Raw genomic sequence first — 13,691 nt, forward strand, 5'->3', positions numbered from 1 at the left:
TGGGTGTCCCTATGCTGTATCACTGAATCCCCTATGTCCAGGAATATCTTGGTGATCTCTCTATTCACTTTCTTTCTACCCTTGACAACACAGGCTGGATCTGTAGCTCCCCACCAGACCTGCTTTGTGAGCCTTTCTGACCATCCTAGCCTCACCTCCGGCCATGATTATCTAATAAAGCTAACATTAAGTTAACTCTTAAGTTAACTCCTGTACAGCCCCTGAGCTCATTCTTCCCGAGGTGAATAACCAGGACATGAGGTGGGTGTGCATTGCTTGTCAACGAGTGCAGAAGTGGCATGAGCTGCTCCCAGTGCATGTCTCTTCTGCCGAACCACTTGATTCAAACCGGTTCATCCCTGATGCCCTACTGAGATCCAGCTGCTGTCCTGGCTGCCCTCTTGAGGACTCAGTATCCTTTAGAGTGCCTGCAAATCCAGATATTGCATATGCTCCATATAGCTCCTGAAACCAAACAAGCACATTGGTTAGTTACATTTTTTTTTCTTCTCTGCCATCTTTTCTTTGGTGCAGACGTAAGTCCTGTAACACCTTGATTTCCAGCACCTTATTGCCTGCACCGGCTGTAGGCCAACCCCCCCTGGAGTCACTGACGTCACCGCCCTGATCCTGAAAGAATGAGTAGCAAATGTTTTGAGGTCAAGACCGCATAGCCCAAGGTTTTTCTCAATATTCTGATGAACTGGTACTTTGTCAGGCAGCTGCCATCACCATGTATGAGCAGCAGTCCTGCCTGAAGGCCCTAGATTTTTAGCAAGGCTCTTATTGCCTTTACGGGGCACAAGCGTCTACCTGGATACCCCTTCAACACCACCCTTTCCCTTCTGGTCTGTTTTCCAGTATCTTAAGTGCAAGGACGCTGCTCCTGCAGATAGTTGTATGGCTGTTACATTTAACGCATGCTGGGACACGTCTGCAGCTGCCATAGGCACCAGCTCACTCATTCTAAAAGTGCCAAAGAAGGCAACAACAAATGCTGCCTTAAATAAAATGGCCTCCTTCCTACAGTTGCAGACCCATGGCAGAGCCTGTACTAATTTTGTCAGGGTTTCCAACCTGTCGTCCCTCCAGCGCCTGCCTCTCATGGCCCACCCTTGTAAGAGTTTCCACACTATAAAATGCACACATGAGTCTGGGAAACCCACCAACCTACTTCAGTAGGACAGGCCTGCTAGCTGGCAGAGATAGTGGAGGGAGCACAATCACAGTGGGTCAAACATACCACACTCTTTTGGTTTTGTTACTTTTAATGAATAACTACCAGCAATGGAAACTTCTCTGGTTTTACATTTTATTTCCCAGTACAGTATGGCTGGGCATTTCTCAACTACCTCCTAAAATAGAGGCACACAAAATTAGTGACCACTTCTGAAAATGTGGGCTTTACTAAGTTGTTAAAGGCCACACACAAAGTCAGTCCCAGAAATGTGAATAGAAGAATCCAGGGACCAAATTCATCACACTAGTTGTCATTTAAATATACTAAGTGTTTTATTTGCAGTTATCTTGATGCAATGAAGGAAGTCTCATTTAACATTTTTATAAAATGACTTAATTAGTCATAACATTATTTGGTCAAAAGTTTTTATATATACTGAACTATAAAAACAATAGTAGTATTCTTGCATATTCAAGTTATCTGTTGAATTACATAATTCTTAAAGGATCAAAACCATTTGAATGACATAACATGCTTGCTTCTGGATAGGCTAATTGTGTGATTCAACACATGGTAGTGCAGTGATATGCATATATCTTAAACAATAGTATAAACAAAGTGTGCAATGAAATCTGAATATCTGCATTTCCTAGGTGTATTGTAATGGCAAAGCCAAAATGACTTTAGCCACTTGAGAAGTGCAGTGTACTTATGATGATTTGCTCTTTGAATTGTATTTCATTTAAAGAAGTTGTAATAAAATGTAGGTACTTTTTGGGAAAATAACATCTCCATACATGGGAGGACATGTACTGAATAATCACAAATCCCTGCATGGCCAATCACATTTTACTTTTTCAGCAGAACTATTGCTAGTCCTTGAGCCAGATCTGGCTGATGTTTTTTCAGTGTAACTCTGCAGTAACTCTGTCAATTTCATATATACACCTCTACCCTGATATAATGTGACCCGATATAACATGAATTCGGATATAATGTGGTAAAGCAGTGCTCCGGGGGGGCGGGGCTGCGCACTCCGGTGGATCAAAGCAAGTTCGATATAACGCGGTTTCACCTATAACGCGGTAAGATTTTTTGGCTCCTGAGGACAGCGTTATATCGGGGTAGAGGTGTACTATATAAAACATGCAGTATTATGCATTTAAAGTAAACACTTTATTAATTACCTATCAAAGAACTAGAACTATTAAATTCAGCGTACTTTTTGTTTGGTTGAAAGCTACGGTATCTCTCAAGGTTGAAAGAAGTAGCTGTTAGTTAGCGTTTATGTAGATATTCACCTGCTATGAAAAACATGTCAAAAGTCAACTTTACAAACTGGCAAATATACAGAAACGTTGTTTGCTGATTAGTATCTCTGACAGTTTTAATGCAGGCAGAATATAGCATTTGTATCAGTACTCTCTGCAAATGAGAACAGATGCAACTATTACAATGAAACTAAACACGACGTACTATGATATATACTCATGGAGTGTATTTTTCCACTTTGAGTGAATATATTCCTAAACCAAAATAATTTTTACAAAAGAGAGTAAGCAAGTTATAGCATCATCAGGTCATTAGTAATGGATGAACTTAGAATTTACACATGTTTTATGCAGTTATTTAATCTGTTTTTCATTTAAAAAAAAAGCATTGCTACTATAGTAACTGTTACATCACATGGTATCTTTGATATTCCTAAAATGAAGTTACGAAGTTTTCAGATAAACAAGTTTAGGTTACATATTTTGCACTGTCTTAATGATAATTTTAAACCATTTTTCTTCTCCAGTGATCAACATTCCAGTGAAGATGTTAGAAGCTGTAGAGTCCAGTAAAAGGAGCAAGGGATATTTTTTGTCCTTTTCCTCCTTCTGACTGAACTTCATCAAAGCACACCTTGCTTCCTTCCCTCTTTCAGGAGAAGAAAAAAATGTATACCTTCCATTTGAATAAATCAGCAGTAATTAATTCTAAAAAAATACCCTTTAAAAATTGTAAATACAAATAAATTCTGTTAAGAAATAATAGTATGCAACATTTCATTTAGAAACATTAATCTTTGTTTTTTGAGTGATGGTAATGGAAAAATAGATTTAAGTTCTATTTTTTTTCCCTCTGCTCCCTTAATATCCCTCAAAGAGAATAAAATTTCTTTCCTAGCTAGGAACTTATATGCCATGTGTTAGCGTGGATCTCTCTCTATATATTATATAGGATTTATAAACCCTGAAAATATGGGCTTATAATGGAAAGCCTGACAGACCCTTTAACTGTGGTGTCACTAATATATTGCTATAATTTGTAACATCAGCTAAGGTGTTTTGGCTCAAGAGGTGGAATACATTTTTGTATGTAAAGGTCAATTTTAATTAATAAGCTGTTTTCATCATTCAGGGCCAATATGAATTGCTTGTAACATTTGTGTGAAATAGTTTTCAATATAAAAATAAAACAAACTGAGCTTTATGTCACATTTATCATCCCCATAACCCATTTAAATGTCAAAAAATCAGTGCACACCAAAAGTCTATTTCTGGAAGCCTCAACAGGCCTATTTATCAGAGTGATATAAGATATTATCATCACATTATTTCATCATGTGCCTTTTTCATTTAAATATATTCTTATTTATTTTAGTTTTCTCTGATGTAAAAATAGTTTTTCTGTTAAAGATTTGTTATCTAAACAGTACTAAAAAAAGAGGCACCAATGTCAGAAGAGTGAATAGATAATTATAAAGTTTAGATACCATTTATTTCTTTCATTAGAAAATAAGATAAACATTGCCTTGTTTTCTTTTGCCCTAAATTCTTAAAATTAAAAATACCACTGTATTCTCCTGCCACTGTGTTTGGGAACAAACATCTTACATGCTTCAACATGTTTCAGAGAGAGTAATTTAACTGGGTGCACAAGTATTGAATTACATCAAAAAAGTCCTTAACAAAAAAAACTGTTTATAGAAATATAAGTATAAAGAGAATCCCTCCCCACTCTGATTTTTTATGAAAGAGTATAGAACAATCATGCATCCTTCATATTTATGTGTTTATTTTAATATTCAGTTTTTCCTTTTTGTTTTTTAAAGACAAAACTAAGGAAATCAAATGCAAAAACCTCTGGTAATAATATGTTATGGCTAAGCATTAAAATGCACAAAAGTCAGAAAATTCAGTTACAGTTCTCACAGCAGCCATTGTTAAGTCTACTTATAGTATTTGTATAATTTTATATGCTGTTTAAAATTAGTTTTATTACTGTGATATAATATAACACTTTATACAAAATACAAAAGGTTTTTTCTTTTTTGAATAATGATGCAATATTTAAGGAAGTAAGAAAAGAAACAAAAGAGAGAGAAAGAAAATGGGGAAATAAATAACAGATCAGAATAAAGTAGAGGAGAGGGGAAGCTGATGAACCAGGTTTTGTCAGATGTGGTGTGCCGAGTCTTCATTTATTCACTTTAATTTAAGGTTTCACGTGCCACTAATACATTTTTACGTTTTTTAGAAGGTCTCTCTCTCTCTATAAGTCTATATATTATATAACCGAACTATTGTTGTATGTAACGTAAACAAGGTTTTCAAAATGTTTAAGAAGCTTCATTTAAAATTTAATTAAAATGCTGATCTTACACCACCGGCCCGCTCAGCCCACTGCTGGCCGGGGGTTCTGTTCACCTAGGCCGGCAACGGGCTGAGCGGGGACTGTGGCCGGGACCCCGGCTGGCAAGGGGCCGGCAGCCAGAACCCCAGACCGGCAGCGGGCTGAGTGGGGCCGGTGGCCGGGACCCTAGACCGGTAGCGGGCCCGCTGCCAGCCTGGGGTTCTGTCCGCTGGCTCCTGCTAGCCGGGGTCCCGGCTGCCGGCCCCGCTCAGCCCGCTGCCGGTCTGGGGTCCCAGCCCTGCCCACACAGAGTGGGTACCTACCTTCTCCCTGGTTCTAGCCCATTCTCTTCATCTCTCTCTGCACTGAGCTGAGGGTGGGGGTGCACTGAGTACAGGGCTGGGGGTGAAGGAGCAGGTTGGGCTGCAGGGTCTGGCCAGGAGCTAGAATGAGGGAGGGGGCTCAGGGTTGGGGCAGGAGGTTTGGGTGTGGAGCGCTTACCTGGGCAGCTTCCATTTGGTGTGAGGGGTGCAGGTGGGAATGTGTGTGTGGAGGTGCGGGAGCTCCCGTTTGGTGCTCAGGGTGGGGGTGGGGATGTGGGAGGTGCAAGAGTCAGGACGGAGGCTGGAGGTGTGTGAGGGGGTGCAGGAGTCAGGGTATAGGGTGTGGGGTGGCTGGGTACGTGTGGGGGGTGCAGGAGTCAGGGCTGAGAGTGTGGGGTGTGCAGGAGTCAGGGCAGAGGGCTGGGGGCGGGGGGGGGGGGGGGGGGGGGGGGAGGGGGGGGGGTGTGGGCTGGGCTCAAGGCAGGGGGCTGGAGGGGATATGCCCTGATTCCACCCCCTTCCCCAAGGCCACGGCCCCACCTCCTCCCTGGAGCAGCGAGCGCGCTGCTCCACTTCTCCCCCTCCCCCTCCCCCTCGCAAGGGCCATCAGCTGTTCAGCGGCAGGGAGGGAGAGGAGGCGGGGCAGGAACACAGCACGCTCAGGGAAGAGGCGAAGGAGGGGGGAGCCGGCAGGACCAAACTTCTGCCCCCGCAGGAGAGAGTGGTGGGCGGGGGGTGGAGAAGAGCGGGTCGGGTCGGGCAGGATTTTTAATGGCACGCTGCTGCCTGCGGGGGTCCCGGCTGCCAGCCACGCTCACTGCTGGCCTGGATGAAGGGAACCCCAGCCCGGCAGTGGGCTGAGTGGGGCCGGCGGCCAGGACCCCGGCAGGCAGCAGCGTGCCATTAAAAATCATCTCGCGTGCCGTCTTTGGCATGCGTGCCGCAGGTTGCCGACCCCTGATCTATATAAACAAGATTTAGGAAAAAAACTCCTGTCTATATGGGAACAAAGAGGATTTCACAATATCATCAATACATTTCTTAACCAGACCTTTAATATAGCTGGTATGTCAAAAACTTAACTACAGATGAAGTATATGTAGTTCAGTGCAAAAAACAAAAAACAAATGTACTCAGGGAGTTGGACTGCCTTAAGAGCTTTGGCAACTGACTCCCCCAATACACAATAATAAGAGTTTGGAGTGTTCATCAAGGCAACGGGAACAATGTAAGAAAGGATATGTAACATCAGTCCCATACCCATAAACAAAATGAAAAAGCACTTTCTTCCTAAAGGAGGAAATTTCCTGATAAGAGAGGTGACAAACTGATTACAAGGAAACATAGCTACAGTTTCTGTACTGCCGTTTTGGGGGGCGAGGAGGGGGGGAAGAAAGGAAAGAGAGAAGCTTTTGGCCCTTGATAGGTTGTCAATGGTTTTACTTCCAAAGCCAAGCCTTTACACTTGTGTCAGGGTAGAATGCCATAACTTGTGCAGATATGCTACATTGAGGAATATTTAGTTATAACCAGAAACTCAGTACAGAAGCTTAGAAAACAACCAATTATAGTAAATTATTCTCTGGTGCCTTTCCCAGTTACTGTCACAAGCAGTAGTTTTTCCTCATCACGTTGATGCAGATAACAGCTGATGTTAACCATGGTTAATAAAGAAGAACCATTGAGAAATAGTTGCTTGAATAAGGTGCCCATAATATACTGATACCCATACAGAAGCATATGTAACTTTAGCGCCTTCATGGCCAAGATGGAGTCTGCTCTGCAGGCAGTTCTGGCCAAGTGAAGGTGCGCGCAGGAATGCAGCAGGAAAAATTCCTTCCACCCCAGGGGCACCTGTTTCAACCCCCCCAGAGTGAACACACCCACCCATCGGAAAAGTACAATGGATATAAGAAAGGGAAATATTTATTTACAGAGGGATGAGAGGAGAAAAGCAACAAGGGGAAATATAGGGGGAGCAGTAAAACAGGGTTGCATCCAAACCAAGGCCCCATAGGCGCAGTGGTAGCACAGTCTGAAAGGGCAGACACCGAGCAATGTGTCTGCGCACAGAGTTCAGGAGTCCTGAGCAAAGTTCCGGGCCAGTGGTGAGTCTTGGGTACTTTTGGTCATCTTCGGTGCCAGTAAACTTTTCCCAACAAACCCCTCCGGTGCCCTCTTCTGCTGCCAGGACCGACGAGGGCGGGGGGAAAGCTGGTACAAATTACCGGGGCCCGGCGGTCCAGAAGGGGGCCTGGGGCCCAGCTTCTCTCCCTCTCGTTGGCCCTGTTTAGCCGCTCCGCCCTTGCTGGGCGTCCCGAATTTTTTTTTCACCGGGGCCCGAACCCGCTCTCGGCGGCTCTGTCTGCTGCTCTCTGCAAAGCCACACAGAGCGACCACCTCCCCACTTAACTAGCTAGCAGCCTCCCTTCTTATTTCCAATGCATAGTCACAAGCCCCAGTACTCACAGCCCCATGCAGCTCTGGGCAGCAGTGATACTGGGTCCAGCTTTGGCCAGTTCTTCTCGGGCAATTTCTCCCTGGCACAGTGCTCCTCCTGGCTCCTGTCCTGGGGTGTCCCCGATCGGCTGCCCTGTCCTTCCCAGGCTTCAGGCAGGTTTTCTGCTGCTTTACTTTGCGAGGTCCTGCTTGCTGCAGCCCTTCTCTCTGGAGCTCCAGCACTACACCTTTGAGTTTCCCTCTTTTCTCTCACTGCTTCCCCCCCTTAGGAAAAAGATTTAAAGGGGCCATGCTCTCTAAACCCCAAAGGGGTTACACATATTTGAAGAATATTCAGTTGTATGTGCAACAGAAGGTGTCAAACTTGGTATGCATTCTCCAACATTTCAAAATCCACTGGCGATCAAGCTGGTCTATCTGGATCATTATATGTCTAAGGCTTGAAGCCATCCTATACTTTCAGTCTGGCAAGGTATCAGGAGGCAGATTTAATATTTTTACTGCAAAGTATATTTCTAATTTGAGCAAACGCTGCCACTTGTTCTGTGTTTCCAAGCAGACATCAGGGTAAAAAGAGATATCAACGCCCTGAAAGGACCCTTTGCATCCCTTACAGGCTTTGCACAGGATTGATTTTCTGTCCTGGTATTGCATCAATTTTACTATTATGAGTTTCAGTCTGTCACCATTAGGAAGGCTGAGTATGGGAGCTTAATCTGCCCTTTCAGTTTCCAAAGTAAAGTCTCTCAGGAAGGGTCCAGAGAACTCTCGAAATAAGGAGGGGTGTCATGCATGGGGCTTCAGTTCCCTTTGGCCTTCCAATGACTTGCAGGTTAGACCTACGGACCCTATTATCCAGGACCTTCAGTTAATCAGCAATCCAGGACTGTTTGACCCATAGCTGTCTGGACCTCAGCATTCTCCTCTTCCTGGATCCCAGAGCTAGTACCCTGGGTCTCTACCTCCAATAGGCAGATTTCAGATATATCTTACATACTTTTCAACTCATACTGGTTGTAAATGTGAATGTACTAATTTAATGTGTGTGGGATTACACGTGTAAATTTAACACCAATGTGATTTAGTTATGCTCCCTTGGAAAAAAATAATTATCTAAAATATGTTCATTTTGGATATTAATGTTGCATTCATGTATTTTTCTGCAAAGAATATATTGGGCCAAAATCAGCTCTCAATAAAATTTGTAGCATCCCCATTGCAATCAGTCGGGTTGTACTGAGATAACCGCATAGTGCCAACTTTGAGAATTCAAAAATCATGAGTCAGGCCTAAAAAAAAATTATGAGATTGCCTTAAAAATCATGGGTCATGAGATTCTCACCTAATCACATGAATCCAGGATCTGGGGCTTTAAGAAAAAGTTGAATATCATGAGATTTGCAATAAAATCATAAGAGTTGGCAACATTGTAATTGAGAGTAAAATTTAGCCTGCTGTATCACACATATTGTAATGAACCTGCAGGCATTTTACTGGACATTGTGCTACCAATGCAACCTCCACCCAGTGAAGGTTTCCATAATCACAACAACGTTGGAAAGGGCAGTGTTGTCAGAGGGGACCATAAGGAAATTAGACACTGCATTATAGCATGGATATCTGTGAATGTTCTGCAAACGGCTGGTGGAGGGTAGGGTCAGTGTAGGGATAGGCCTGAACCAGACACAGGTTCTGGACAAAAGATTTAACTCAGGCTAAGACATCTGCAAGCCACTGTATGATTGCCTCTAAGAGAAGGGTGGCCTGGAGTGAGTATCTCTGGCACTAAGCCTAAGGAGCCCCACCTTCATATCCTTGTACAGGACTGCCCTTAGAGGCTGTTGGTTGTGTTTACCTCATTTTGTGTTGTAACTTAAAGAAATTGTTTGTTGGGGATTTGCACTGTATGTAATACAGGGCCAGCCCGGCTCCAGGGTTTTGGCTGCCCCAAGCAGCCAAAAAAAAAAAAAGCCGCGATCGCGATCTGCAGCAGCAATTCGGCGGAAGGTCCTTCGCTTCGAGCGGGAGTGAGGGACCGTCCGCCGAATTGCCGCCGAATACTGTCTTTCCCCGAAAGTAAGACCTCCCCCGAAAATAAGACCTACTTCCAGTTTTGCCTCTCGCTGTAATATAAGGCATCCCCCCGAAAATAAGACCTCCCTGATAATAAGGCCACCCCGGAATATAAGGCCCCGAAGCTCCAGGAAAAATAAGACCTCCCCTGAAAATAAGACCTAGCGCATCTTTGGGAGCAAAAATTAATATAAGACACTGTCTTATTTTCGGGGAAACAGGGTAGCTGGACCTGCCGCCCCTCTCCGGAGTGGCTGCCCCAAGCACCTGCTTGCCAAGCTGGTGCTTGGAGCTGGCCCTGATTTAATAGCTCTAGTAAATAAATCATCTGGCTTATTTAAAGTGTGAGAGAGTTTTTGTGAACCTACCAAAAGCCCGAGCCTCAAGAGCCTAGTGCTTGAAGTGTCTACAGTGCTTGCACCCAAGTGTGCAGTAAACCTAATATACTACCAAACATCAGAGGGGACTGATGTACCACAGCACTCACAGCAACACTCTGCAATGGCATTGGTTAGCGTATACAGTATTGTTTGAAATTCTGGTTTATTAAGGAGAGTTGATTTCTTTGGGCCATTTTATTAAAGGGGGAATTTACATGTACTCTTTGGTGGGGCCTGTTAATATTTGAAACTTTAATAAATGACATAATCAAGATAACAAGTATTTTGGTGGAATATGTTTTAAAAAGAAAGTGCATGTATATGAATGCACATGCACAATTAATGAAAATACAAAAGCATTGGGGGAAAAAAATCCCTCAGTCTTTTTAAATAGTTTTGTTTTCTGTTTAATACACGTATATTTATTTTCTTTTTTTATTGTAACAGGTAGTGACCTAGGAAGTGATGATATCATAGCAGGGAATGTAAGCAAATATGCCGTTCTCCCAGCTGGTTACTATGGACAGCCTAAAAAAGGACATCTTATATTTGATGCCTGTTTTGAAAGTGGTAAGCTCCCTCAATGTTACTGTATATGTTACTGAACTGACATTGTACAAATATTTATAATATTACTCTGCATCTTTGCAGAAAAAATAAATTCTATCTTAAATTTGAGAAAGAGATTTGTTCCAAATACAACTTAATTTACTAATGTGAATAGTCCCATTGACTTCAGTGGGATTGTTCAATGAAGTCAATGGGACTATTAATGTAAATAAGAGACCTCATTCAAAGTCCACAAAAGTCAATGAAAATTTTCTCATTGTCTTCAGTGACCTTTGCGTCAGGCCCAAAGTGAGCATGATTTTGCTGAAATCTCTGTTGCAGCATGGAAGTACATAGAATCATAGAATTGTAAGACTGGAAGGAACCTCGAGAGGTCATCTAGTCCAGTCCCCTGCACTCATGGCAGGGCTAAGTATTATCTGAACCAGGGATCGGCAACCTTTGGAGCCAGGGATCTGCTGGCCGCTGCTTCCCGCAGCCCCCATTGGCCTGGTGCGGCGAACCGCGGCCAGTGGGAGCTGCGATCGGCCGAACCTGCGGACGCAGCAGGTAAACAAACCGGCCCGGCCCGCCAGGGTAAGCACCCTGGCGGGCTGCGTGCCAAAGTTTGCTGATCCCTGATCTGAACCATCCCTGACAGGTGTTTGTCTAATCTGCTCTTAAAAATCTCCAGTGCTGAAGATTCCACAACCTTCCTACATATTTGACTTTTATTCTTTCAAATGATTTGGAATGAAACACTTTTAGATTAATTTAAAAAGCAGTGTGATTTTAAAGATGTCTTGTCAATTTCACTTTCAGGTTCACCTGCACAAGTACATATTGCAAAGTTTGGGTTGCATAATTTACAGGGGAATATTTATTTATCTGATCTTAGGTTTTATAACTTAAAAGTTTTGACCCCATTTCACCTGACTGAATTTCTTTAAATGTAAGTCTTATTAAAGGCTCTAATGGCCTAATCCTGAACTATTCAAATTAATGGAAGCTGTGCCATTAACATCAATGGGTGCAAGGAATGTACTGCAAATTGAAAGACAAATTATTTTTACAAATATTATATTTAGGATGTTAGTTTAAAGATGAATTTTAACTCGATTCATGTGTGTATATATATTACATAATATATTTTAAAATTTTGTGTTACATGTATGCATAAGACTCCAAATTTTGTCTTAAATCTGTTATTACTAGCTTACAGACACACACAGCACTGTTAAACACCATATGTACAGAAGGCATTTGGCAGGCTAAGCTATGGTTTCCAGCATGGTTTATGTGAGAGATGCTGGTAATGCCAAAACTACTAGTGTCTCATAAAATGAGCTTTTTATGAAGAATTAGGTCCCTCTGGGTGGAATACTGGCTGCCAGTTTTTAGATAAATATTAAATTGAATTATTTAAATCCCTTGATTAAAATTATATAAAAAGCATAAGTGATACAGTGAATAATATAGAATATCCTCCTTTTTTTAAACTATTCCTATGAAGGCTCAGAAAGTGCTTAAATACTATATTTAATAAATGTAGAGTATGTGTCTTTAGAGTATATAAACTGTTATTTGATAATTGTTATAAGTTTATGATTCTAGAATCAGAAAATGGCAGTATAATTTATTAAACTAATCGGTATAAGCTGAGAAAATCATTATATTGTGTTAAATTACTGTGGAATGAAAAGGATCAATAGAACCCAGTTCTATGAAGTTAAAATGTTGATAATTAGATGAGTGTTTAATTCCACTCTTTAGAAATTGGAATTAAAGTTATTCTTAAACTTTAAAAAAATTAATTCCTTGCAAGAGGTAGCAGCATTCATACTTAATGTATGGATTTTGACAATTTGATAGAAGGCAGATGATAGATGAATTATAGGATACTTCAGATGATTATTGATAGTGGTAAAATATTCTGCTCCCTTCTAGCAATGCAACACCATTAGTTAACCATTAAGATGCAACATGTGTGGTGCAATAGCATGTCAGAACCTTGAGTGCCACTTTAGTAGAGGTAATAGCTCAACGCAATTCATCCTCTTGGAATTTCCTATCTGCTGTGCAGTAAATATTATAAAATTCTTATTGATTTTAAAATGGTCCTGTGGTATTAATTGTGGACCCAGCAGGTATGTAACAGGAGGTAGACTAAGGAAAGATATGGAGACAGATAGAGTTAAGGGGTTCCCACTGAGACAGAAGCCTGTTTTACCTATTATGTTGTTGATATTATTAAATAAAGGCATTTTATTGAAACCTGAGATTCCCAGCTCCCTTAAAACTACTATAGGTCTGTTGGTTACAAGATATGAAGGATTTATTAAATATTTTATTAGATAATAAACGCAATGTAACTTTGCAAAAAGCAGTTCATATTATATTACAGAATTAGGGACAAGAGATGAGAAGTCTTTCCAGAACAGGAAAGGGACATCAAACCTGTAGACAGAGAAAGTTAAGCAAATGTAGCTGAAATGTTACTTCTTTTACTTTCATTTTTAGAATGTTTTTCATTTTTTGTGCTAAAGAACGGTGACAAATATGTATAGGCATTATAATTAGTAGAGGTATAGTGACATTTTTAATACAATTCAGGAAACAAAGCTCCAACCTCCAGGAGCTTAAAGTTTCTTCTATTTGATAGATTCTTTTGCTGTAAGTTGTATTTACTTAATGAGTGAATACCAGAACTATTTTAGATACTTTTATGGCATCAGTCACCATAGTGTCTGAGTACAGTACCTCACAATCTTTAATGTAGTTCGGGGTAGGCAACCTATGGTTCGGCACGCGAGCTGATTTTCAGTGGCACTCACACTGCCCGGGTCCTGGCCACCAGTCCGGGGGGCTCTGCATTTTAATTTAATTTTAAATGAAGCTTCTTAAACATTTTAAAAACCTTATTTACTTTACATACAACAATAGTTTAGTTATATATGATAGATTTATAGAAAGATCTTCTAAAAACGTTCAAATGTATTACTGGCACGCAAAACCTTAAATTAGAGTGAATAAATGAAGACTTGGCACACCACGTCTGAAAGGTTGCCAACCCCTGATGTAGTTAGTAACAGTAATAAGCATCTGTCC

General features: G+C 41.5%; 1 protein-coding gene across 1 annotated transcript in view; it reads left to right on the plus strand.

The window, feature by feature from the left end:
• LOC112118973 (cytosolic carboxypeptidase 6) overlaps positions 1-13,691 on the plus strand; it is a 1,367,858-nt gene that overhangs the window by 19,509 nt on the left and 1,334,658 nt on the right. The window contains exon 3 of the mRNA XM_026651876.1: positions 10,482-10,604. Within this exon, the coding sequence (XP_026507661.1) occupies positions 10,482-10,604 (123 nt within the window). The remainder of the gene's footprint in view (positions 1-10,481; positions 10,605-13,691) is intronic.

Source organism: Terrapene carolina, unplaced genomic scaffold (assembly GCF_002925995.2).
Source record: "Terrapene carolina triunguis isolate 2854851 unplaced genomic scaffold, T_m_triunguis-2.0 Scaffold104, whole genome shotgun sequence".
In the NCBI taxonomy this organism is placed as follows: Eukaryota; Metazoa; Chordata; order Testudines; family Emydidae; genus Terrapene; species Terrapene triunguis.